We start from the raw sequence: 25,825 nt of genomic DNA on the forward strand, positions 1-25,825 counted from the left end.
GATACACAGGAACTAAAAAAACACACAAAAAACTGTTTATATAGCTAGCTATATATCTTCTGCGCAGGTAAGTGAAAGAGAGCTCACCTTCCCATGATGAATCTGGTATCTGTAACGGAATTCCTCCTCCTCTTCATACGAAGAGGAGGAGTAGTGATTCGACCAAAGTGCAGCGGGGTGTGAATTCATAATGATTTATTTGACAAGACAAAAACGAACTAACTTGAATAACTAACAAAATAACAAAACGGAGTAGACAGACCTGGACATGCGTACTTACATAAAACGAAGAACTCACGAACAGGAAAATGACTACACAAAAGAACGAACGTACAAACAAACCGAGACAGTCCCGTGTGGCGCGACAAACACAGACACAGGAGACAACCACCCACAAACAAACAGTGTGAAAACACCTACCTTAATATGATTCTCAATCAGAGGAGATGAAAACCACCTGCCTCTAATTGAGAACCATATCAGGTACCCAAAACCAACATAGAAACAGAAAACATAGACTGCCCACCCAAAACTCACGCCCTGACCAATTAAACACATACCAAACAACAGAAAACAGGTCAGGAACGTGACAGTATCACTCTCTAGCAATACACTTCCAAAGTTGAGAAAGACTATCATCCAGCTTTTACAAAGGCAATAATTACCACAGCCTAGTAAAGACCCGAACTGTGTAAGAAAAAATACTACTTCCATTTCAATTGGTGCCCTTCAGTTTTACAGAGCCTGACAGCGTTGTCAAAACACCTGTCATTTAGCCAGGCCCAATAACACAGGGGCCGGTTATAAACAGCCAAATGAGCTCCGCTGTACTGCCGTCCCCTGAAGTGACAGTAAAATGTGATACAGCGTGACATTCAGGATTCAAAGCGTCATGGCTTGGCTCCCCGTATCTTCCAAGGGTCTATAAACCTCATGTCTGACTCAGTCTGGCTTTACCGTTACACTGACCTTCCCATTAGGACACTATTAAAGCCAGGGTCTATTATAGAGCACGCACACACACACACACTCAGCCCATGTAAAAAATAAAAGTAGAGACCTTATGGGTCTGGTGCCTCTGGCCTTCGATGCTGCGTTGTGGTTCACACAGACAAATCCACTGTTACTGTGTGTCTGCTCTGCTCCAGAGACCAGCCACAAGACTGTCCAACCGAACAGCAGAGACTTTGGAGTTATTGAGAGACTGTTAGTGGGGAGACATCTGGTGATTACCATGTGACCTCTGCTGTAGTGTAGTGTTACTATCTATGAATCAGGAGAATACAACTAGTTCAATGTGAGTGGTACTGTGAAGTTGCGCTCTGTCTCCAGCATGCTAAATGATTATCAGATGAATAGCCTTAACATGGCACCAATAAGATATGGAGAGAAATAGAACCTAATGTTAGTCTCTCCAGGTTTAGAGGGTCTCTTTCCAAGACTGTACCAGTATTATATACGTTTTTGGCATCTTATATCCTCTGTGCCGCATGCGTGTTTGCATTTATGTTATTACAAAGGCATGCATTCGTATTCAGTCATCCATGACGGGCTAAAATCTGCTGGTCGGTCAAAGCAGGCATTTGGATAAATAACCTTGGCATGTATGTGCATCAGCACATCTAGTGATATCTTTATTTCATGTTGAATATACATGCACTTGATTTATTTATTGCCTCAACATTAAAGCCGCAACATGGCCCTTTGATTTAAGTTTGTCGCCGTGAGAAGCCACCAACAGAAGCGTGTGTAATTGTACCCAAACCAAGGTTAAATGCCTAGTTGCCCTTGTCATTCATTCTGGTGACTGACAACACAGAAGCAGTTCCTCTCCCTGGACGAACCTTATCCATTTCCTGACATGTGACCTTCAAACAGGAAGTTCATTCTCCCTGTCATCTCTTCAAAGATGACAATATTTTCCTTTTGGTTGAATTCTGTGAGGCAAACTAAAACTTCAGCAGAGGGGAATGTTTTTCTAACCTTAATGGAAATGAACACCTCAAAACGTATTTAAAACTGTACTTCAAAATCCCACTTAGCCCACTTTATATTTGAGTAACAGTCAAATCCAATTTGAAATTCTTCGGTGTTCCTTCTTTGTATTTGAGTCTATGAAAGTTCCATTAACTTTAATTTTAAAATGCAAATGACTGTTTATGTTTGTTTTGACAAGGAAAATGACGCCAGTCTTGAATGGGATTGTATTTGCTGTAGTCGTATAAATACTGAGCCTTTGAGCTAAGTAAAAATGAATGCATATTATTAATCTCGCAGACACACAGACAAATATTACAGACATTCCACTGAGGCTGGCATACACGAGATATGCAAATCAGCCAAAGGTGCAAAACCAAAAACTCAACCTCTAACATAGGGTGCATATTTAATATCAAATCCAAACAATGCAACGACAGCAGCTACAGCCAGAATTCTGGTACCTATTTTGACTTATGAATATTTTAGACTCAGACACCCAGTTTCCATACTGAAAAGTACTTATGTTTCAGCTTTAATCTCACTATACTAAAATAAGCCTATATGAATGTTGTTATCTGTATCAAACATAACCCTATGAAACAAGAGGCCCCAAATAAGAGGGCAACTTTAAAAGTAAGTCTCAACTCCAGGGCTAATGTATTCATGCTACTATGCAAGCGACATCTCACCAATTTGTATGGAGGGAAGAAACATTACAGTGTTCCTGTGAAACATGGAGCGACACACACACACAGGCACACACACAGGCACACACACACACACACACACACACACACACACACACACACACACACACACACACACACACACACACACACACACACACACACACACACACACACCACTTCCAAACAGGGTAATCAAGATTCGGAAAAGTCTGAGTAATGACAAGCAGCCATTTAGCTAGTGTACTGGATAAAATCAGTGAGAGAGAAAGGGAGAGAGAGAGAAAAAGAGATAGAGGGGTAATCGTGCATCTGCTTGTGCATCACTAACTCTTGTTTTCTCTGACAGAGAATTTGCAGTAAGCTGAAACTTTTCTATAAATAGGTCTAAGTGTCACTGAGGGAAATGAATTGGATTATCACCATGAAGCCACCAGGAGCTACTCCAGCCGTCTGGTAATCACACATCACAGGGGGATGACAAGATACTCAGAAACTCTTAGTAGAACAATGACAGTTGGTTTCAAAATGTCATTTTATTATCAAAACCAACACCATTCATTGAATGCCATCGTCAAGAAACAAGTATCACGAAAAATATTAGATTTATGCTAAGAGTTGTAGTATTGTGGAGTATGTTAAGATTTGTTTTCCAGCCAACCATAAGTCTTATCAATACGGTCACAGTCAGTGTCAGGATTGGTGCTGTTTCACTGGCCACTATGAGACAACAATATCCTCAGGAAACATATGCTACTATCTACCCACACTGATCTTCAAATCAGACATATGGACTGATGGCCTTTCCTAAGCCCAGAAAGTATTGGAACATGGATTTAGCAGGTTAATGGAGGGTTGGATAACCTTGTCATATCTACTGGGCTGTCGTAGTATGGCAGTAGGGAATGATTTCTCATTGGTCGTCTCTACACAGACACATTCACAGACGCGCTAGCCCACGCACACATGCTCATACACATTCCTACTGGGACAATCTCCCCCCCTAGTTCTGAAAGTAGTAGCCAAAAGTGTGTCTACGTGTCTATGTCACACATGTGCAGATACACTACATGGCCAAAAGTACATGGACACCACTATTCTGGGAAGGCTTTCCACTAGATGTTGGAACATTGCTCCGGGGACTTGCTTCCATTCAGCCACAGGAGCATTACTGAGGTTGAGCACTGATGTTGAGCGATTAGGCCTGGCACGCAGTCGGCATTCCAATTCATCCCAAAGGTGTTCGATGGAGTTGAGGTCAGGGCTCTGTGCAGGCCAGTCAAGTTCTTCCACACCAATCTCAACAAACCATTTCTGTATGGACCTCGCTTTGCTCATGGGGGCATTGTCATGCTGAAACAGGAAAGGGCCTTCCCCAAACTGTTGCCACAAAGTTGGAAGCACAGAATCGTCTAGAATGTCATTGTATGCTGTAACATTAAGAGTTCCCTTCACTGGAACTAAGGGGCCCGAACCATGAAAAACAGCCCCAGACCATTATTCCTTTTGGCACTATGCATTTGGGCAGGTAGCGTTTTCCTGTCATCCGCCAAACCCAGATTCGTCTGTCGGACTGCCAGATGGTGAAGTGTGATTCATCACTCCAGAGAACGCGTTTCCACTGCTCCAGAGTCCAATGGCGGTGAGCTTTACACCTCTCCAGTCGACGATTGGCATTGCGCATGGTGATCTTAGGCTTGTGTGCGGCTGCTTGGCCATTGAACCCCATTTCATGCAGCTCCCGACGAACAGTTCTTGTGCTGACGTTGCTTCCAGAGGCAGTTTGGAACTCGGTAGTGAGTGTTGCAACCGAGGACAGACTATTTTTACGAGCTACGCGCTTCAGCACTCGGCGGTCCTGTCCTGTGAGCTTGTGTGGCCTACTACTTCGCGGCTGAGCCTTTGTTGCTCCTAGATGTTTCCACTTAATAACAGCCCTTAAAGCTGACCGGGGCAGCTCTAGCAGGGCAGAAATTTCACGAACTGACTTGTTGGAAAGGTGACATCCTATGACGGTGCCACGTTGAAAGTCACTGAGCTCTTCAGTAAGGCCATTCTACTGCCAATGTTTGTCTATGGAGATTGCATGGCTGTGTGCTCAATTTTAGACATCTGTCAGCAACGGGTGTTGCTGAAATAGCCAAATCCACTAATTTGAAGGGGAGTCCACATACTTTTGTATATATCGTGCATGTGCACCACGTCATTGCTCTCTCTCTGCTGTGTCCACTGAGCCGTTGGGCCTGCCCTGTTACCTCATTGGATAACTCTGGGCAGGCCTCTCGCAAGCTGTCACTCAAATGTGAGGGGCTGAACTAAGAAATGTCTAGAACTGGAATTGGTAGGGAGATGGTCCACGTGGGGAGAAATGTATGGAAAATGGCGCAGCACAGCTTCAAGTAAACAACTGGGGATTACGTGGCTAATTGAGGAGAGACAGTACTTCTTTATTTATGAACTACACACTGATACATCCAGCCCAAAGCGGGAGGTTAAAAAATACGTCCTTAGTCGCCAAAGTACCGGAGCATGTCTTAAATAACAGATTGTAGAGAGTGGTGAGAAATGCAACTGAGAACGTTGGTCCCTCGACATGACATACTTTTTGCCATATTTATGAAACTTGTGTTTGTGATAAATATTTGCCTTCCTTCCTTTTTTTGTTTTGGGAAACTAAAGCAGTTCCCATCATAAGCTAATGGGGAACTGAAAACACAGCATTTTTGCCAAACAAAAAGACTCCCAGCATTGGATGCTTTTAACAGATCACTGGCAATGTGTCAGTAATACAATGGCTGTGTCCCAAATGGCACGCTATTCCCTGAACTGTATAGGCCCTGGTCAAAAGTAGTGCACTATGAAGGGAATAGGGTTCATTTGTAATAAACCAATGTACTACTGACAAAAGCCAGAGTAAAAAAAAACGAACTCAAAAAGCCCAAGCACATACAAGCATAGCAGCATCTTCAAAATAGATCTTCAGAATACCAATGCCTTCCTCATACTAATTAACATAGCTAAACAATGTAATAATACCAAGCTGTATTTTTTTATCACATCATATATTCCTGTTGACTCCTGGGTTTATAGATGACCTTCTCCCTTATTGGCCAGAGAAGCGTGCGTGTGCACGTGTGTGTGTGTGTGTGTGTGTGTGTGTGTGTGTGTGTGTGTGTGTGTGTGTGTGTGTGTGTGTGTGTGTGTGTGTGTGTGTGTGTGTGTGTGTTGACAGTGATGCAGAGCGCCACCAGGCAAGGTGTGTGGAAGCAGGGGAGGATTAGACATGACCCTGGACAATAAAAGTGAGCGTTGTTCTGATATTACATTTTTCACACCCTGAGAACAGAATTATTGACGGATTTGCCCCCGCTGCAAGAATCCACAATCTACCTGGGTCTCGCAGTGCCTAAGGGACACAGTGTAAAAACCTGCCTGTGGTATTCTTGCACAGTATGTGTGACAAATAAAACAATTTGAAAAAGAGAAAGAAATACACACACCCCATCTTTTATAAATGAGGTTTACATGGAAGACCGTGGTTGCGTGTGTCTGGCTGTGTGCATTGTAGATGAGCCAGATGGTGATGGTGGCGCTGGTGGTCTGTTGTTTTTGATGGTGTTGTTGGTTTTAGGTGTTGGTGCTGTTTTTTATGGTTTTGGGTGGTGGTGTTGTTGTTGTTGTTAATGGTGTTGTTGTTGTTGTTAATGGTGTTGTTGTTGTTGTTAATGGTGTTGTTGTTGTTGTTAATGGTGTTGTTGTTGTTAATGGTGTTGTTGTTGTTGTTAATGGTGTTGTTGTTGTTAATGGTGTTGTTGTTGTTGTTAATGGTGTTGTTGTTGTTAATGGTGTTGTTGGTTTTGGGTGGTGGTGGTGTTGTTGTTGTTAATGGTGTTGTTGTTGTTGATGGTGTTGTTGGTTTTGGGTGGTGGTGGTGTTGTTGTTGTTAATGGTGTTGTTGTTGTTGTTGATGGTGTTGTTGGTTTTGGGTGGTGGTGGTGTTGTTGATGGTGTTGTTGGTTTTGGGTGGTGATGGTGTTGTTGTTGATGGTGTTGTTGGTTTTGGGTGGTGGTGGTGGTGTTGATGGTGTTGTTGGTTAGGGGTGGTGGTGGTGGTGTTGTTGTTGATGGTGTTATTGGTTGTGGGTGGTGGTGTTGTTGTTGATGGTGTTGTTGGTTGTGGGTGGTGGTGGTGGTGTTGTTGTTGATGGTGTTGTTGGTTGTGGGTGGTGGTGTTGTTGATGGTGTTGTTGGTTGTGGGTGGTGTTGTTGTTGATGGTGTTGTTGGTTGTGGGTGGTGGTGGTGGTGTTGTTGTTGATGGTGTTGTTGGTTGAGGGTGGTGGTGGTGGTGGTGTTGTTGTTGATGGTGTTGTTGGTTGTGGGTGTTGTTGGTTGTGGGTGGTGGTGGTGGTGTTGTTGATGGTGTTGTTGGTTGTGGGTGGTGGTGGTGGTGGTGTTGTTGTTGATGGTGTTGTTGGTTGTGGGTGGTGGTGGTGGTGGTGTTGTTGTTGATGGTGTTGTTGGTTGTGGGTGGTGTTGTTGTGGGTGGTGTTGTTGGTTGTGGGTGGTGTTGTTGGTTGTGGGTGGTGTTGTTGTTGATGGTGTTGTTGGTTGTGGGTGGTGTTGTTGGTTGTGGGTGGTGTTGTTGGTTGTGGGTGGTGTTGTTGTTGATGGTGTTGTTGGTTGTGGGTGGTGTTGTTGGTTGTGGGTGGTGTTGTTGGTTGTGGGTGGTGTTGTTGTTGATGGTGTTGTTGGTTGTGGGTGGTGGTGTTGTAGGAGATGGAGGTGAGGTGTTGCTGTTGTTGATGATGCTGTTAGTTGATGGTTGTTTTTGGAGTTGCTGGTGTAGGTGGTGGGTAGCGGCGCTCCCTACCTGTCAGCTGAGGGAGGGTGTCCGTTGCGAGGCTTGTTGACCTGGGCATAGAGGGCTTCAAGGTCGGGCTGGTCTGGACCGCTGTCCTGGGGGGGCTGGGGCCCTTGGTGGGGCTCCTGTCTGCTGTCTTCGGATGACCCGTCCAGGGAGCCGATGCCTGCGTAGGGGTGCTCCTCATCCTCGTTGGAACTGAAGGTGCAGTTCAGGTTGGGGTTGATGTCCAGGATCTCAGCGTACTCCCTCTCCCTCGCCACCGACGCTTGACGTTCACGGAACTCCCTCGTCTTCGCCTGGATCCTGGAGTGGAGGGACGGAGAGAGGTAGGGAGGGAGGAGGGACAGAGAGAGACAGGGAGGGAGGGGGGATGGAGAGAGAGAGAGATGGGGGAGAGAGAGAGAGATGGGAGAGAGAAAGAGAGAGAGGGAGATGGGGGAGAGTGAGAGAAAGAGATGGGGGAGAGCGAGAGATGGGAAGAGAGAGAGAGAGAGAGAGAGAGAGAGAGAGAGAGAGAGAGAGAGAGAGAGAGAGAGAGAGAGAGAGAGAGAGAGAGAGAGAGAGAGGAAAAGGTCAGCAGTGCTATAACTCAATATTTCATACTGTTATTTAGGGAATAAAACACATGAAAGCCATTGTGAGGATGCCTGAAAAGAGGGTTGGTTTTTGAAATGGGGCATTTGAGGGGTTGGTATCGGCTGGGGAAAATAGGGAAAGGTTAGGGAGCTTCAAGCTGAGTCTTAAAGGACTGCGTCCCAAATGGAACCCCATTCCCTATATGGTGAACTACTTTTGACCAGAGCACTAAGGGCCCTGTCCGACAGTAATATATATGTAGGGTGCTAGGGTGCCATTTGGGATGAAATCCAAGATACTCTGTTGGTTTCATAGTGTCTGCAGACACTACACATTGCAGCCTTTTCAAATTCACTTAGAGACATATCATTTCCTTCACAGACAGACTTACAACAACATTCCTACTTTTAAGTCTATCTACCTCCCACATCTATCGCAGGGCTCTTCCTCCGTCTCATTGGGCTATTCCTAACATCTTAAGCCTGTTTTTCTTTCCCCCAGAGAAGAGTAGATAAGTCTAATGGAGGACAGACAGCATGCTGAGTTATTCAGATGTGTGGCCGGTGGAGTACTGTGAGGCATCCCAAATGGCACCCTATTCCCTATGCAGTCCACTATGTTTGACCAGGGCCCATAGCGCTCTGTGTAGGGAATAGGGAACTATTTGGGACACAGACGTGGAGTGGCCATCCAGACTATGGTTGGCAGGGGATCTTCCTGAGGAGAGTGTATAGATCCCTCCCCTGGGTCCTCTAACCAGAGAGAAAACAGGCCGTCTCTGATCTCTCCTCCAACTCGTCTTCCACCCGGACCCTGTTCTCTTCTTCCTCCCCCGCCCCAGCTCCCTGGGTCCTCTTCCCTCTTTCCTTCCACACAACAGGGCCTTTCAGGGCCTTTCCTGCCTCATTCAGTTGACCTGGACTATGAATGCCTGTCTCTCCTTCCACAGAAAACAAGACCCAGGCGTACGGGGGGGGGGGGGGTGAAATGTGATCTGGAGCTGTGGGAATGGGACAGGGGTAACAGGGGAGCGGTGGTGAAGACAGAGGGATGAACCTCTGCTGGTGTCCCTGCATGGCAGCACTGCAGAAGCCTGGGTAGTAGATCCAGATGCTGTGTCCTACCAGAGGGGTAACGCACACACTTACGTACCAGTATGCACACGCACACACACACACACGCACACACACACACACACACACACTCACACTCACACGCACACGCACACACACACTCACACTCACACTCACGCACACTCACACGCACACCCACACGCGCGAGAGCACATGTAAGAACATGCAGGTACAAGTATGCAAACACACGTACAGTAGGCACACGCACGTACTGTACGAACACGTATGCACGTGAACACACACACACACATCCCCACCCACCCACACACCACAATTCATCCCAACACTCTCCCAGGCTCTACGTGGGGGTCATCTCACCACCCAGTCTGTGGGATATTCCCTATTTCCCCCATTACCTCAGGTCATAGCTAACCTCTGACCCCCATCGGCTATCCTTCACAGATGATTGACAGCATTGCCATGGTAACAAGGCTGGAATCAGTGAGTTCTCATGGGTCTGTGTACTGTATATTATAATAACAGTATAATCACATTCCAAACAATGACTATTTATCTATGCCACAATAACCTAATTCCAAAAGGATTGGCTCGTTTATTTTTAGTCATGGAAATCCCATTTTCTCAGAATGATCAGAAGGATTAGATTTTGATGGTATTGTGCTCACATGATGTTCCATGTCCCATGCAATTTATACACTCCTCAGCCTTGTCCACGATGTGTATTTGTATTTGTCTAAATAATATAAATGTATTATATAAATCACATCCCTTCAAAGCAGTCCCTGCTTTGTCCCAAATGACACCCTATTCCCTATGGGCCCTGGCCAAAAGTAGTGCACTACATATGGAATAGGGTGCCATTTGGGAGACAGGCTCTTATTGTACAGCACACACAACCTTGTGGGTGTCAGAAACAGAGTGATATAGATTAGTTCCCGCCACAGCAGTCTCATCTCATCTCGGCACCTGCCCAAACTGATGTCACACCCCTGCCAGTAAGACCAGACAATGATGTTATGACAGGTTTTTACGGAAACCCAGTGGGAATTCAGGGCTGTAGGCTCTTCACCGACTAATCAAATTCATAAAAATACAATATCAGTGTTCAAATGGGATAATGGGTGGAGCGGCAAGACTGGCGACATTAGACTGCCTGGCACAGACAGACAGTACAGATAGACAGGACAAACAGACAGGACAAACAGACAGGACAGACATACAGGACAAACAGACAGGACAGGACAGGACATACAGACAGGACATACAGACAGGACATACAGACAGGACAGACAGGACAGACAGGACAGACAGACAGACAGACAGGCAGGCAGACAGACAGACAGACAGACAGACAGACAGACAGACAGACAGACAGACAGACAGACAGACAGACAGACAGACAGACAGACAGACAGACAGACAGACAGACAGGACAGATAGACAGGACAGACCGAACAGGACAGACAGACAGACAGGACAGATAGACAGGACAGACAGGTCAGGACAGAGAGAGACAGAGACAGAGACAGAGACAGAGAGAGAGAGAGAGAGAGAGAGAAAGAGAGAGAACGAGCTTCACCCTCAGATCAGATGGCTTTGCACCTCTAGCTGAGGGCCAACCAACAGCAGCCAGATTGCCTACAATGCCAGTGTAACATGACAGTCATCTCCATATTCAACCGGTGTGATGTCTCACACACGCTGACCAGCTCACAACCAGGGTTCCATGGCACATTTCCCCCCTATCCGAACCCCTGTGCCATGTGGTGGGTAGGCCCCATTTGCTTGCTTGGTCAGTGTAGTAGGGTAACTGCCCGCCCCCCTACCCTCCCATCGCCCAGCCTTAACTCCATTACGTAATTAATGACCCAGTGTGGTGTTGACATGAAGAAGAGCCCTGCCTACACTAAGCACTCCATTACTGCATCAACCTTAATTAACTAGGCAGTGTCTCTCCTCTCTACTGTGGACTCTCTCACCTCTCCTGTCTCTTTACTCTATCCTTACTACTCTCACCTCTCCTCTTCTCTGTCCTTACTCTCCTCTCTTCTTAACATGTTCTCACCTCTATTTCTCCACTCCTCTATCTCCTTTCTCTTCTTTCCTCGGTTGTCTCTCCTTAGTCTCTAGTCTCTTCACCTCTACTCCTCCTTACATTGTCCTTACTCATTTCTCTCTCCTCTCTTTTACAGGGCAAACTAGCTCAAAAGGATGTTTCGGGAAACAATGCAAGGGAAATGGAATTTCCGCTTAGCCCAGGATGCTCTAGATACTGTAATGCAAGGGATTATGGCAAGTCAGGGGTTTATCATTGAGGTTTTGACTGACAATCTCTTAAAACACATTTGCCAGAAGGTTTCTTTCCTCGATTCCAGGTAAGTGGCTTCCTTCTTCATTTGTTGTCTTCGTTGCTGTTAGAAGAGAGCTCTTTGGCATCACACAGCTAGCACACACACACACATCACAATTAAAACCACAAGGTGCCCCTCAACAGTAAACAACTCAGAAGTGTGAGTCACTGCATTAAGTTGAGAGAAGAATCCGCCATGTTTGTTTAATTTTCAAAGAGATAGTTAGGAGAGAGTTGAAGTTGCAAAGAAAGCGGTGCACTACTGACAAGTCGGCTCGCCTGAGGTCCTTCTTCTGTGCGCTGAATAAATCGGAGTGTTTATCAAACAAGTCTGTGTAATTCTGGACAGATTAAGCCAATGTACCCTCCTCCGTATGTCTTTCAATGGGGGGGAGGCGGGAGCGAGAGAGAGGGAGGGAGGGAGGAGGCGGCTGCTGTATTCAAACGCTCATTACTAAGTCTGCACTTACAGAGTTCCACTTGGAGAGAGTCTGGCTGTTCAATGTGCTTGGTAGCAGAGGCGGGATGAAACAGAATGCATTGCTTTCTTTAGTAACTCTTGTAGATATCTTGCATATATTCTTTCTTCCCACATTCAAACAAATTGGTTGAGAACCCCCCCCCCCCCCCCCCCCCCCCCCCACACACAAAAGTACAATCTTGTGTGCAAAGGACTGTGCTCCCATTAAGACTCTGATGGACAGACTCTTTGGTTGACACTTTATTTTACATACTTTTATCAGGCAAACAATTTGGCACAATTCAATTCTGTAATAATCACATGTAGCTTGCTGCAGAGTATCAATTATCAAATTAATTGAGTATCAAATAATTACAAATATAATCAGGCCTGCAATCAGTTCCTTTGATCTCTCATTGAACTCATCATGTTAATGACGACAGACAGCAACACGTTACAATTTTTTTTTTTTATAACGAAGCTAATTATTTGGTAAAACAATTACTGTTATGAAGGGATCAGCTGAGATAATGACTAACACACATTAACTTAGTGCAGTAACAAGTTATGAAGTACCTGCTGCGTAATTACAGACACTGTAATTAGTAAGACATTAACACAAGTTTCATTTCTAATCTCATTTAACAGAGGAAAGTCGTACACTTTATGTACTCTCAACTGACGTTTCAGTACTAATTCTAAAATAGAAACATTGTTGTTGTGGCTTAATTCCTCAAAACCAACCAGCCACACTGATGTGATGCTGAGGTCTGTAGTATTACATTAATACAGGGTCCATTTGCATTCTAAAATAAGGAAATGGAAGGCTAGTTGATCTTGCAGCTCCTAGTTCCTTGAAACCCGACCAACCACACTTGTGTTGTGTGATGCTACTGTAACTGCTGACTGACAAACTATAGAACAGGAGCAGTATACCTTGCCTTTGGTTGGCTGGCATCAGCAGGAAACCAAACAAACAGGCAGACGTGGTGGAAACAGCCAAACAGGCACTACACGGCTTCTGGTCTGGGAGCAGGAGGAGAGTGAGATGAAGGGATGGAGGAGTGGAGGAGTGTGAGCCACTGATTAGAAGCTCAGAGGAGCCAACCAGATAAGAGAAGGGACATCATAATCTCACGCCACAGTCACAGAGAGAGAGAAATAGTGAGAGAAATAGAGGGAGAGAGAGGGGGGGGAACAGAGAGAGAGGGGGGGGGGAACAGAGATAGAGAGGGGGGAAACAGAGAGAGGGGGGGCAGAGAGAGAGAGGGGGAGAAACAGAGAAAGAGAGGGGGGAAACAGAGAGAGGGGGGGGCAGAGAGAGAGAGAGGGGAAGAAACAGAGAGAGGGGGGGGAGAGAGGGGGGACAAACAGAGAGAGAGAGGGGGGGGAGAAACAGAGAGAGAGGGGGGGGGTGGCAGAGAGAGAGAGGGGGGGGACAGAGAGGGGGGGGGGTGAAGGAAGGGTTGCAGTTGGATACAGTTTAAGACAGAGGCAGCAGACACCAGCAGGTTGCTACTGTGTGGTGGGTTTAGATCTGGCTTCAGACAGATGCTCTGGTAAACTGACAAAACAATGAGACAATCCCAATCTCAGCACACCAGGAGTCATGAAAGGGAATAATGCATATCCTCCTCTTGGAATCTCTCTGCTTGATTGACGGCAGGCCACACTAAACCCCAGGCACTGAGAGAGAGAATCAGCGCGTTCAAAGGGATTGGCCTGAGCAAGCAATCTAGGAATCGCCTTGTATCCCAAATAACCACTCATTATAAAGATGAGTGATCCTGTACCTTACCTTGCTCAAACGGATCCCCTGAAACACACGGACTCTCTGTACTATTCCTACCCCATCCAACCTGCATGGTACCAATCAAAGAGAATCATGCTAGTCCCTCAGTGTGGTGCAATCAGGTAGAGTAGCCAGCGGTTGTCCACAGGCATAAAGCCTTGTAATGGCTGTTGTGCTGAGGGCGGTGTGTTTGTGTGTTTGTGTGTGTGTGTGTGTGTGTGTGTGTGTGTGTGTGTGTGTGTGTGTGTGTGTGTGTGTGTGTGTGTGTGTGTGTGTGTGTGTGTGTGTGTGTGTGTGTGTGTGTGTGGAGGGCCTCTCCAGCTAGGTCTTAATGAAGCGCTTGATGAGGAATGGAGTCTGCTGAACAGCAACACAGGTGGCAGGCAGGCAGGCAGTTGCATATCATTTGTGAGATTATAGCAAAACAAATGGTGCTGATGATGATTCTTTATCAACTTCAGAATGGTTCATCACTGCACTGCTGGGTTCTGTACCCTGGTAGATGATATTTCAGCATCAGTGTTTCTACTATATCTGAGGCACTCAGATATAAACGCAAGACTACAATACATGGAGGCTATTTTGCAGAATAAACTTGGTCTAATAGTGTCTCTTAACACTGCAATCGAAACCATACTTTTTATAATGTTATTAAGGTCAGACCCCTAGATATGTAACACATGCCATCTGTTTTATAGTTTCCTCATAGCAGAGCAGACCAGAACAGGGAAGAAGAGGGTACAGACTACAACTAGGATATCACATTAATCCACCCTAACCTTCTCTATGTCTTCTCTTTACGGGAGGCAGGTAGCCTAGTGGTTAGAGCGTTGGGCCAGTAACAGAAAGGTTGCTAGATCAAATCCCCGAGCAGACAAGGTAAACATCTGTCGTTCTGCCCCTGAACAAGACAGTTAACCCACTTTTCCTAGGCTGTCATTGAAAGAAGAATTTGTTCTTAACTTCTTATGGCTGCAGGGGCAGTATTGAGTAGCTTGGATGAAAGGTGCCCAGAGTAAACGGCCTGTTCCTAAGTCATAGTTGCTAATATATGAATATTATCATTAGTACTGGATAGAAAACACTCTGAAGTCTCTAAAACTGTTTGAATTATGTCTGTGAGTATAACAGAACTCATATGGCAGGCAAAAACCTGAGAAGTTCCACTTCCTGTTTGGATTTTTTCTGAGGCTGCTAGATTTTCAACCAAGCTCCCATTGAAATTACAGCGAGATATGGATGAGTTTTCACTTCCTATGGCTTCCACTAGATGTCAACAGTCAATAGAACTTTGTCTGATGACTCTAATGTGAAGGGGAGCCAAAGGAGACAGGAATGATTCACCACTGCCACGCGCGTTCATGTGAGAGGCAGCTCCGTTCCATCGCTCAACTGAAGTCAATGTAATTCTCCGGTTGGAAAGTTATTCAAGATGTATGTTAACAACATTCTAAAGATTGATTCAGTACATCGTTTGACATGTTTCTACTGACTGTTACGGAACTTTTGGACATTTCGTCACGTTATAGTGGACGCGCTTTGTGACTTTGGAATTGTTTACCAAACGCGCTAACCAAAGTAGCTAATTGGACATAAATAACGGACATTATCGAACAAATCAAGCATTTATTGTGGACCTGGGATTCCTAGGACTGCATTCTGATGAAGTTCATCAAAGGTAAGGAAACATTTATCATGTATTTCTGGTTTCTGTTGACTCCAACATGACGGCTAATTTGGCTATTGTTCTGAGCGCCGTCTCAGATTATTGCATGGTTTGCTTTTTCCGTAAAGTTTTTTTGAAATCTGACACAGCGGTTGCATTAAGCAGAGGTATATCTATAATTCCATGTGTATAACTTGTATTATCATCTACATTTATGATGAGTATTTCTGTTGAAACGATGTGGCTATGCAAAATCACTTGATGTTTTTGGAACTAGTGAATGTAACGCGCCAATGTAAACTCAGATTTTTTTATATAAATATGAACTTTATCAAACAAAACATGCATGTATTGTGTAACATGAAATCCTACGACTGTCATCTGATGAAGATCATCAAAGGTTAGTGATTCATTTTATCTCTATTTCTGCTTTTTGTGACTGCTATCTTTCGCTGGAAAAATGGCTGTGCTTATTGTGGTTTGGTGGTGACCTAACATAATCGTTTGTAGTGCTTTCGCTGAAAAGCATATTTGAAATCGGACACTTTGGTGGGATTAACAACACGATTACCTTTAACATGATATAAGACACATGTATGTTTGAGGAATTTTAATTATGAGATTTCTGTTGTTTGAATTTGGCGCCCTGCACTTTCACTGGCTGCTGTCATATCGATCCCGTTAGCGGAATTGCAGCCATAAGAAGTTTTAACTGACTTGACTAGTTAAATACATATTTTTAGAATCACTAAAAGCTCCGCTCAAAATGTGTGCTTCAATTAAATCGTCGGTGTCAGCTGAGTGGTGTGTTTGGCAACGGGCCATCCCGACATCCCTGACACTTCCCCTTCTGGGCTTACTGTACGTGCGCTAGTTTTAGAAATATAGTCCCCGTTTCCCCTCCTCCCTCGATCCATAATATCATAACCGCTGTGTCTAAAATAACCCATTCTCAATGGGCCCTATATAATCAATCAGTGCATTTGCCTTGAGCAAGACCCACCCTCAGTGTCAGCACACCACCTCTATCAAAATTTGCACCTCTGAGTGGCGTAACACAACCCAAAATACAGAGGTAATTGATTTTAGAGCTGTCGCCCCCCTGAACTGCCATGCTTTGAATATCAGGCTGAGCCAGCTCCCTCCTCCCCGAGACGTCAGGTTACTGTATTAATACCACAGACGATTTCCCAAAGGATTCCCAGATTCCATTTCCATTATCTGAGAGTCAATTTAGAATTTCCATTCTGGTTAAGTGATGGCATTTTGGGATGGTGAGAAGGGGAAAGGAAAGTGGCCCTGTTGTATAGTGCTCCAGCGCTCCAGTGCTCTGACACTAGGGCTTAGACATGCAGAACGGAGAGGAAACAGACTAAATGGGAGAATGAGAAACGTATACAAGTCAAGATCCAGACAAATAGTGATTGGGGAGTGAGGGGAGTAAGGAAAGGAGGGGAAGGGTGAGAGCATGTTTTAGGCTTAGCCCCAGTCTGTGTCTGTGCTGTTTTATACTGGCTTTGCATGGCAGACGTTTGGGAGAGCCTCAAAGGGACAGAGGCTTTGGAAGGCTCTGGATAGGAAGGCTGTGGGTCTCTGGGGCGTGCTGGCAATGTGTTGGGCCAGCAGCCAGAGGGACAGCCAGGGCTCACAGAGCACAAGACAAGACATTCCCTGCATGTCACAGTCTAGCCTCTATGAAGACTGTCTCCAGATGTCCCATTGAATAGGAAGACCATTGTTGTGTGTGTGTGTGTGTGTGTGTGTGTGTGTGTGTGTGTGTGTGTGTGTGTGTGTGTGTGTGTGTGTGTGTGTGTGTGTGTGTGTGTGTGTGTGTGTGTGTGTGTGTGTGTGTGTGTGTGTGTATCCGACAGGCAGCTATCCCTCACTCCCTCCCTCTCTTTCCACTGAGAGCAATATCAACTCCATTGTTTGTTTTCAATTACCTTCGTTACCAACAGTAGTTTGATAACCGAGTTCATTTGTCGTTCATTTTGGCTTGCAGAGAACAATAGAGGCAGCAAGCCCCTCGTTCCATTCACACAACCACTGATATTGTCCTTCAGTCAAGTGAATTTAATAGAGCTTGTCTGCAAGGAAGGAATGAGGCGGAGAAAACAAAAAACACATATGTCCGTTCACTCATACATCGCCTGTGTCCCAAATGGCACCCTATTCCCTTTATAGTGCATTACTTCTGACCAGGCCCCATATGGCTCTGGTCAAAAGTAGTGCACTATATAAGGAATAGGGTGCCATCTGGTCAAAAGTAGTGTACTATAAAGGGAATAGGGTGCAATTTAGTATGTAACCATACAGAGGCCTCAACGTTCCCTAAAACATCGAGGGACTAACAGAGTCCAGGATGACGAAACCAAACGCCAGATTCTTGAACGATTAACAACCTTTTTACTGCCAAAAAGAAAAGAGAAATGCCCTACAACATTGATTTGACAATTCTAATGAGACCGGCAATTCAATCAGTCAAAGCAGAAGGAGCGAACCAGGACCATTAGCAGGTTAGGTCCATTCAATGGCACAAAGCAAAAAATCTTTAGAAATGATCAATTTAATGTACTGTTATAAAAGGCCTGGACATTTACAAATTGACATCGGAATGCTTTCCCAGAACTTTCCTCTTTCCACACCGCCCCATTTAGTTAATTGGGCAGTTTGCACATTTTCCCGGGCAGCGGCATGTAGCAGCGCTGTGCATTCTCCTCACAGACTTAATTGTGAGGCTATTACCAAGCCGGGCGAGCCCTGTAAACACATGCACAGGCACAAACACACACTCACCTCTCCTGCTCCAGTTTCATCCGTAGCATCTCCTCCTCAGACGCCTGTGTGTCCTCCATCTTAGATTTACTCGACCCCTTACGCTCCATCTTGTCTCCATTGCGGTGCTTCCCAAACCTGGAGACACAATAAGGGGGAAGGTATTTAATTGATGCCCAGGCTTTGTTCTAGTCTAGGTCGCGAGCTGGGCCTTTCTTGAATCCCCTATCTCTCACAGAGAGGATTTGTGGAAATGTCCTGAAATGTGTCAGATACTGTTGGGCTTTGGGCAACTGTGAAAATGTAAGAGACTTTATATGTGAGAATTCTACTATGCTCTTTGGCTTGAAGAAATAACTTCAAAATAAAAACATTCACGACAGATGGTGCCATATTGAATCAAATCAAATGTCAATATGTGGTTTCCCCGCACTGCTAAATCATCCAACTTTATTGTCCAGAAATGTTAACAAGTTAAAAGCAAGTCGGTTTTAATACAGCAAGAAGGTAATACTCTATCAAATGGATATAGACTTCCGTCTGAAACCTCTCTCATAAGGTTTACTGAGTGTGATGGGAGCTGTGACAGCTTGTGATTCAGTCTGACTGAGGTGCACACACTACTCTGAGCTGCTGGGTGAATTTCAGTTAGCAGAGCCATAGAAGCCGCTCTCTGGCATCATTTGCAACTTTCTCGGCGACGCGGCGGCAAACTTTTACATTTTAATGACGCGGGTGACATGGAGGCAGCGGTAAATCCACGACAGCTTTATAGATGGGTGAGAATAACTGCGCCTGACGATCGTAAATTCCCCCGCTCAGTCCTATATGTGCAGCTATGTGCAAATGACTGGAAACTCTGCCTGTCTGAGGGGTGTGAGAAAATTATGGAGGATAGATAGGAGAGGGGATCAGAAGAGCATGGATGGGGTTACCACCATCATATCAGAGCTACTCTATTATCCATTTCATACACAGACCAAAATCCCACTATTTTACCATTCCTGCTTTTTTATAGCAGCTTTTTGGTATATCTGAAAAGGATTAGGGGTTAAAAAAACATGGACAAATAAAAGCCAGCTAAAGACCTAGTCATGATTCCTGCAACAAAAATACAGGTATCAGGTCTGTGTGAATGGTTCACTGCTTTCTTGCTGGTAAATACATTAACAATCCATTGTTTAACACCTCCCTAATTTGAAATGCAAACAGTCTCCATGGTTTAACAACACCCCACACCCCTACTAATTTGCCAGTTATCCACTGATATGTATAAAAAGAGGTATACCACCAAGAAAGTAGTAAATAAGGGGCTTTTTGAAAGGGGGTCATACTGACATTGCCTTGTATTTTTTACAGGTCATATACCACATCTTATGTCTCAAATGGGTATATGACCTGTACAGTACAATAATCATCATGAGAGTTTTCCCTGTGAGGCATGGAGGATGTCCAGGGTGGATGCTGATTAGGGTTGAATTGCGGGAACCCGGTTACCGAGATTTACTGGGATTTACCGTCCAAAACCACAATCCCAGGATAAATAACTGTGAGAAACCAGTAAATTAAAAGAAATTATTTATATGGTGTGAAATGGAACTGTTAAATGATATGTGATGTCTAAATCTGTCTTCTCTATGTCCTCTGCATGATGAATCAACGCTCAGGGTTTGGGACAGACAGCCCATCTCAGTATGGATGTAGACCTACAGTATCTCATCATGGTAACATTTTTCTTGTGACAGGTAGGCCTACATTTGCTGCAGCATAATGCTACAGTAATATAAAGACTGAATGTGCTTCTAATTTACCCATCTCCATCCAGCTTTCGGGGGTCACCTTGTTTTTTCATTGTAAAGATTACCATTTTTTAAATTGCAGCTCCAGTCTTTCACTTGAATACCTTTGCTTTAAATCAGTGCACCCGCGAGCACTCTCTAGCAGGCTCTCTCTCTTCATCAACTCCATTAAAATTACATCCAAGATAGATAATCCTCTTCTAGATTGACATATAACCCTTTATATACAGTATATGTATGCATATATAGATGTATATATAGATTGATATACAGTATGGCCCTATATATAGATGTCCTAGCCTACCTCTTTCAGGTAATTCATTCAATGCAGTACTAATTCAATGCAGTAACTAATTCATGATGGGTTATGCATAATACGCTTCTAACTTATAGCCTCTGTCTCTTGCGCAATACGCACACACCTGTGCTCCGCTGGCCTCTCTCCTTAAAAAAACACTCCTTAGCTCTTGGAGTCCCATGCAGGAAAAGCTAGACTAGAATAGCGTGTTGGATATTATTTGTTTCTTATACCAATAAAGTATTCAAAGAGGCGACGCAAGCTATTTTTTGCTGAATGTTAAATTCAGTAGCCAATAGAACTCACGGGTAGTGTGAAAGAAGAGCGGCCGCGCGATGTGTTAGGCTAGAGCAGTTACCGTATATATTCAGACCAATAACCATTAAACCTTTGTGAAGAGAAGTGAAATCCTTCTGCATCTAATTCTAGTCCTACATTATTCAAGGATGTCATTAGAATGATGAAGCGTATTTCATTTAACTGTTGAAAGCGAGGAAGGAATGAAGCAACAAGAGAGAGAGAAGGAGGTAGGCTAATAACATTAGGGGAAATATGAGAGGTATATATGCGTCAGCCAACTAATTATACAAATAGGCCCTATTATATTTCAAAATTAAAATAAAATTTGCTAGCCTATACTATAACTTTGTAGGCTGCATGTACTGCACAAGAATCCCATGTTGTCTTCTGCTTTATCATGGTTTGAACGTGTGTAATTCCAGTCCATATTATACAGTATAATACAATACAGTACAGTAATACAGTTCACACTCAAAAAGATTAACCTACCAGAGCTAGTTTCATTTATTTACCAAAGAGAGCATATAGCTAGTGTAACGGCTGTCCTCCTCCTCTTCGGAAGAAGAGGAGGAGTAGGGATTGGACCAAAGCGCAGCGTGATAATTTGACATAATGAAGTTTATTAAAGTAAAGACGAAAACACGAAAATACTTAAACAAACTACAAAATAACAAACGAACGTAGACAGACCTGAACTATGAGAACTTACAGAATGACGAAGAACGCACGAACAGGTACAGACTACAACAAACGAACGAACAAACCGAAACAGTCCCATGTGGTGCAACATACACAGACACAGAAGACAATCACCCACCAACAAACAGTGTGAACAGCCTACCTTTATATGGTTCTCAATCAGAGGAAACGTCAAACACCTGTCCCTGATTGAGAACCATATAAGGCTAATTACACCTGACCTAAACATAGAAACACAAAACATAGAATGCCCACCCCAACTCACGCCCTGACCAACTAAACACATACAAAATTAACAGAAAACAGGTCAGGAATGTGACAGAACCCCCCCCTCAAGGTGCGAACTCCGGACGCACCACCAAAAGTCTAGGGGAGGGTCTGGGTGGGCATCTGTCCACGGTGGCGGCTCAGGCTCTGGGCGTGGTCCCCATCCCACCATAATAAATCCCCGCTTTTTTATCCCCCTCTCAATGACCACCCTCCAAATAACCTCACCTAAATTAAGGGGCATCACCGGGATAAGGAGCAGCACCGGGATAAGGGGCAGCTCCGGACTGAGGGACGGCAGCTCCGGACTGAGGGACGGCAGCTCCGGACTGAGGGACGGCAGCTCCGGACTGAGGGACGGCAGCTCCGGACTGAGGGACGGCAGCTCCGGACTGAGGGACGGCAGCTCCGGACTGAGGGTCGGCAGCTCCGGACTGGATGGCGGATCCTGGCTGGCTGGCTCTGGCGGATCCTGGCTGGCTGGCTCTGGCGGATCCTGGCTGGATGACGGCTCTGGCGGATCCTGGCTGGATGACGGCTCTGGCTGGTCATGGCTCGCTGACGGCTCTGGCTGGTCATGGCTCGCTGACGGCTCTGGCTGGTCATGGCTCGCTGACGGCTCTGGCTGGTCATGGCTCGCTGACGGCTCTGGCTGGTCATGGCTCGCTGACGGCTCTGGCTGGTCATGTCTGGCGGAAGGCTCTGGCTGATCCTGTCTGATGGAAGGCTCTGGCTGATCCTGTCTGGCGGAAGGCTCTGGCTGATCCTGTCTGGCAGAAGGCTCTGGCTGATCCTGTCTGGCGGAAGGCTTTGGCTGCTCCTGTCTGGCGGAAGGCTCTAGCGGCTCCTGTCTGGCGGAAGGCTCTAGCAGCTCCTGTCTGGCGGACGGCTCTGTAGGCTCATGGCAGACGGGCGGCTTTGCAGGCTCATGGCAGACGGGCGGCTTTGAAGGCTCAGTACCGACGGGCAGTTCATGCGACGCTTGGCAGACGGACAGTTCAGACGGCGTTGGGCAGACGGGTAGTTCAGGCGCCGCTGGGCAGACGGGCAGTTCAAGCGCCGCTGGGCAGACGGGCAGTTCAGGCGCCGCTGGGCAGACGGCAGACTCTGGCCGGCTGAGACGCACTGTAGGCCTGGTGCGTGGTGCCGGAACTGGAGGTACCGGGCTAAGGACACGCACCTTCAGGCTAGTGCGGGGAACAACAACAGGGCACACTGGACTCTCAAGGCGTACTATAGGCCTGGTGCGTGGTACCGGCACTGGTGGTACCGGGCTGAGGGCACGCACATCAGGGCGAGTACGGGGAGAAGGAACAGTGCATACAGGGCTCTGGAGACGCACAGGAGGCTTGGTGCGTGGTGTAGGCACTGGTGGTACTGGGCTGGAGACACGCACCATAGGGCTAGTGCGTGGAGGAGGAACAGGGCTCTGGAGACGCACTGGAAGCCTGGTGCGTGGTGTAGGCACAGGTGGTACTGGGCTGGAGCGGGGAGGTGGCGCCGGAAATACCGGACCGTGCAGGCGTACTGGCTCCCTTGAGCACCGAGCCTGCCCAACCTTACCTGGTTGTATGCTCCCCGTCGCCCGACCAGTGCGGGGAGGTGGAATAACCCGCACCGGGCTATGTAGGCGAACCGGGGACACCATGCGTAAGGCTGGTGCCATGTAAGCCGGCCCGAGGAGACGCACTGGTGGCCAGATATGTAGAGCCGGCTTCATGGCACTTGGCTCAATGCTCAATCTGGCCCGGCCGATACGAGGAGCTGGTATGTACCGCACCGGGCTATGCACACGTACAGGAGACACCATGCGCTCTACTGCGTAACACGGTGTCTGCCCGTACTCTCGCTCTCCACGGTAAGTACAGGGAGTAGGCGCAGGTCTCCTACCTGACTTCGCCACTCTCCCTTTTAGCCCCCCCCCCAAGAAATTTTTGGGGTTTACTCACAGGCTTCCTTGCTAGTCGAGTACCCTCATAACTCCGGTTCCTCTCTCCGGTTGCCTCTGCTCTCCTAATCGCCTGCACTTCCTGAATTCCTGTCTACTTCCTGTGTCCTTCCTCCTGCTGCTTTGAGTTCCCTCACAGCTGGCACCATTATAGAAAAAAAGTGGCAGGAAATTACATCACAGGCAGTATTTAACGAGAGAGGCTTTCCTGGACAGTGTCTTTAGAGAGTGCTCACACCACATAAATAACAACTGTGGATGCGACCCAAATGGCAATTGGCCCTGGTCAAAAGTAGTGCACTATATAGGGAATAAGGGACTGTTTGGGACACAACAACATTTAATGAGCCCAAGCCCCCCCAAAAAACAAATTATTGTGCCATCATCCAATATATATGTGATATAGGCTACTGCACATTACGCGCAACAGAAAAACATAAAAGCCCATGGATGTAGCTAGCTGTCACGTTCCTGACCTGTTTTCTGTTAATTTTGTATGTGTTTAGTTGGTCAGGGCGTGAGTTGGGGTGGGCATTCTATGTTTTGTGTTTCTATGTTTAGGTTAGTGGTAATTAGCCTTATATGGTTCTCAATCAGGGACAGGTGTTTGACGTTTCCTCTGATTGAGAACCATATAAAGGTAGGCTGTTAACACTGTTTGTTTGTGGGTGATTGTCTTCCGTGTCTGTGTATGTTGCACCACACAGGACTGTTTCGGTTTGTTCGTTCGTTTGTTGTAGTCTGTACCTGTTCGTGCGTTCTTCGTGTTATATGTAAGTTCTCATGTTTTAGGTCAGTCTACGTGCGTTTGTTATTTTGTAGTTTATTGAAGTGTTTTCGGTTTTCGTATTTACTTTAATAAACTTAATTATGTCTACACTCCACGCTGCGCTTTGGTCCAATCCCTACTCCTCCTCTTCTTCCGAAGAGGAGGAGGACAGCCGTTACACATGTTATGTTGTACTTTGAGTCTATTCACTTTGTTTATTCTGACTTCTTGCCAAAGCAGTTTGACAGTTTCAAAATGTTTTCCCAACAATGAAAGAATAACATCAGACAGCGATGACGTAGGGCTACTAAATGAAATATATTCATGAAATGGGAGACCCATTTCCCCTCTGTTGTTTAATGTTCTCCTTTACATTTAAACAAGCCCACTCTGCAAATGGAATGGCTTCCTTTGGCTTGTTGTAGCGCTTACTGCTTGGACTGTAATCTTTTGAATGGAGTGCGGTTCTAAGCTTTGTCCCAAATGGCACCCTATTCCCTAAATAGTCCACTACTTTGGGCCCTGGTCAAAACAAGGGCACTAGATAGGGAACGCATACCCTAGTCTCGTGGGAGAGATTCTTTACACCTGAGATTGCATACGATCCAAGGAGAACTACTGTTGTGTTTTGTCCTAGAGATAGCCTGCATTACCTGATTAATTCATCAACAAATGGCTCAAGTAAAGGCATAAAACCCTGCGAAGGGAATACTATTAATAAGGAGCGCTATCTATCAACAGGGCAGGTGACAGCCTCCTCCCTCGCTCCCTCTCCTCACTTCAAGGACTTTCATTAACTAATTCCCACACCGAGAAACATTCACCTTTCTTCTTCTCTTCTTTTCTCTCCTTCCCTTCTTTTTAACTTTTAAAGTAATATAGATGGATCAGGAGAATGGAGGGAAAAAACGAGCTTAAAAAGGCTGATAAACCAAACATATGAAGTATTGACAAATTAGAGCCAAAAGGGAGTAAAACTTTCTCAACTTCTTGGGGAAAATCAACATCAATAAAGTAAAGGATTTGTCACAGTGAAAGATAGAGTGAATCATAGTGCGGATTAAACTCATATCAAACCGCTGGGTATGAGAGGGAGAGAGACCTAATATGAAAGGTTATTTCTCATAGCCGGTGGACAGAGAGAGTGAGAGAGAGGGAGAAAGAAAGGGAGAGAGGGAGAGGGAGAAAGGGAGGGCCTGAGCACAGACAGACATCAAAGCAGGGGCGGAGGGAACCGCCATATTACAAGAGCTATTAGAAGGCTATCGCCGTGGTTACTGGTTAACGGACAGATTGATACAGCTTTGCTCAGCTCGCTGGTGTAACAGCCGTGACGTTAGCCAGCGGGAACAGAGCGAAACACAGGATTAGCTAAACAAACTGGAGTGGACAGCCTTGCCACTTGCCGCTAGGACGCACAATATTTTTTAAGTCAATATTTTTCATTAGCAAATAGCAATCCCTGATACATAACATTTCTTCAGAAATAAACAACTTAAGA

At 45.7% G+C, this 25,825-nt stretch overlaps 1 protein-coding gene across 2 annotated transcripts in view; it reads right to left on the reverse strand.

Moving 5' to 3' along the window:
- Window positions 1–25,825, reverse strand: part of LOC120028005 (partitioning defective 3 homolog) — a 577,327-nt gene that overhangs the window by 111,110 nt on the left and 440,392 nt on the right. For both annotated transcript variants that reach the window (XM_038973116.1, XM_038973117.1), the window contains 2 exons: window positions 18,266–18,382; window positions 7,538–7,834 (listed from right to left, as the gene is read on the reverse strand). In XM_038973116.1, the coding sequence (XP_038829044.1) occupies window positions 7,538–7,834; window positions 18,266–18,382 (414 nt within the window). The remainder of the gene's footprint in view (window positions 1–7,537; window positions 7,835–18,265; window positions 18,383–25,825) is intronic.

The sequence above is a fragment of the Salvelinus namaycush genome, chromosome 33 (genome assembly GCF_016432855.1).
Source record: "Salvelinus namaycush isolate Seneca chromosome 33, SaNama_1.0, whole genome shotgun sequence".
In the NCBI taxonomy this organism is placed as follows: domain Eukaryota; kingdom Metazoa; phylum Chordata; class Actinopteri; order Salmoniformes; family Salmonidae; genus Salvelinus; species Salvelinus namaycush.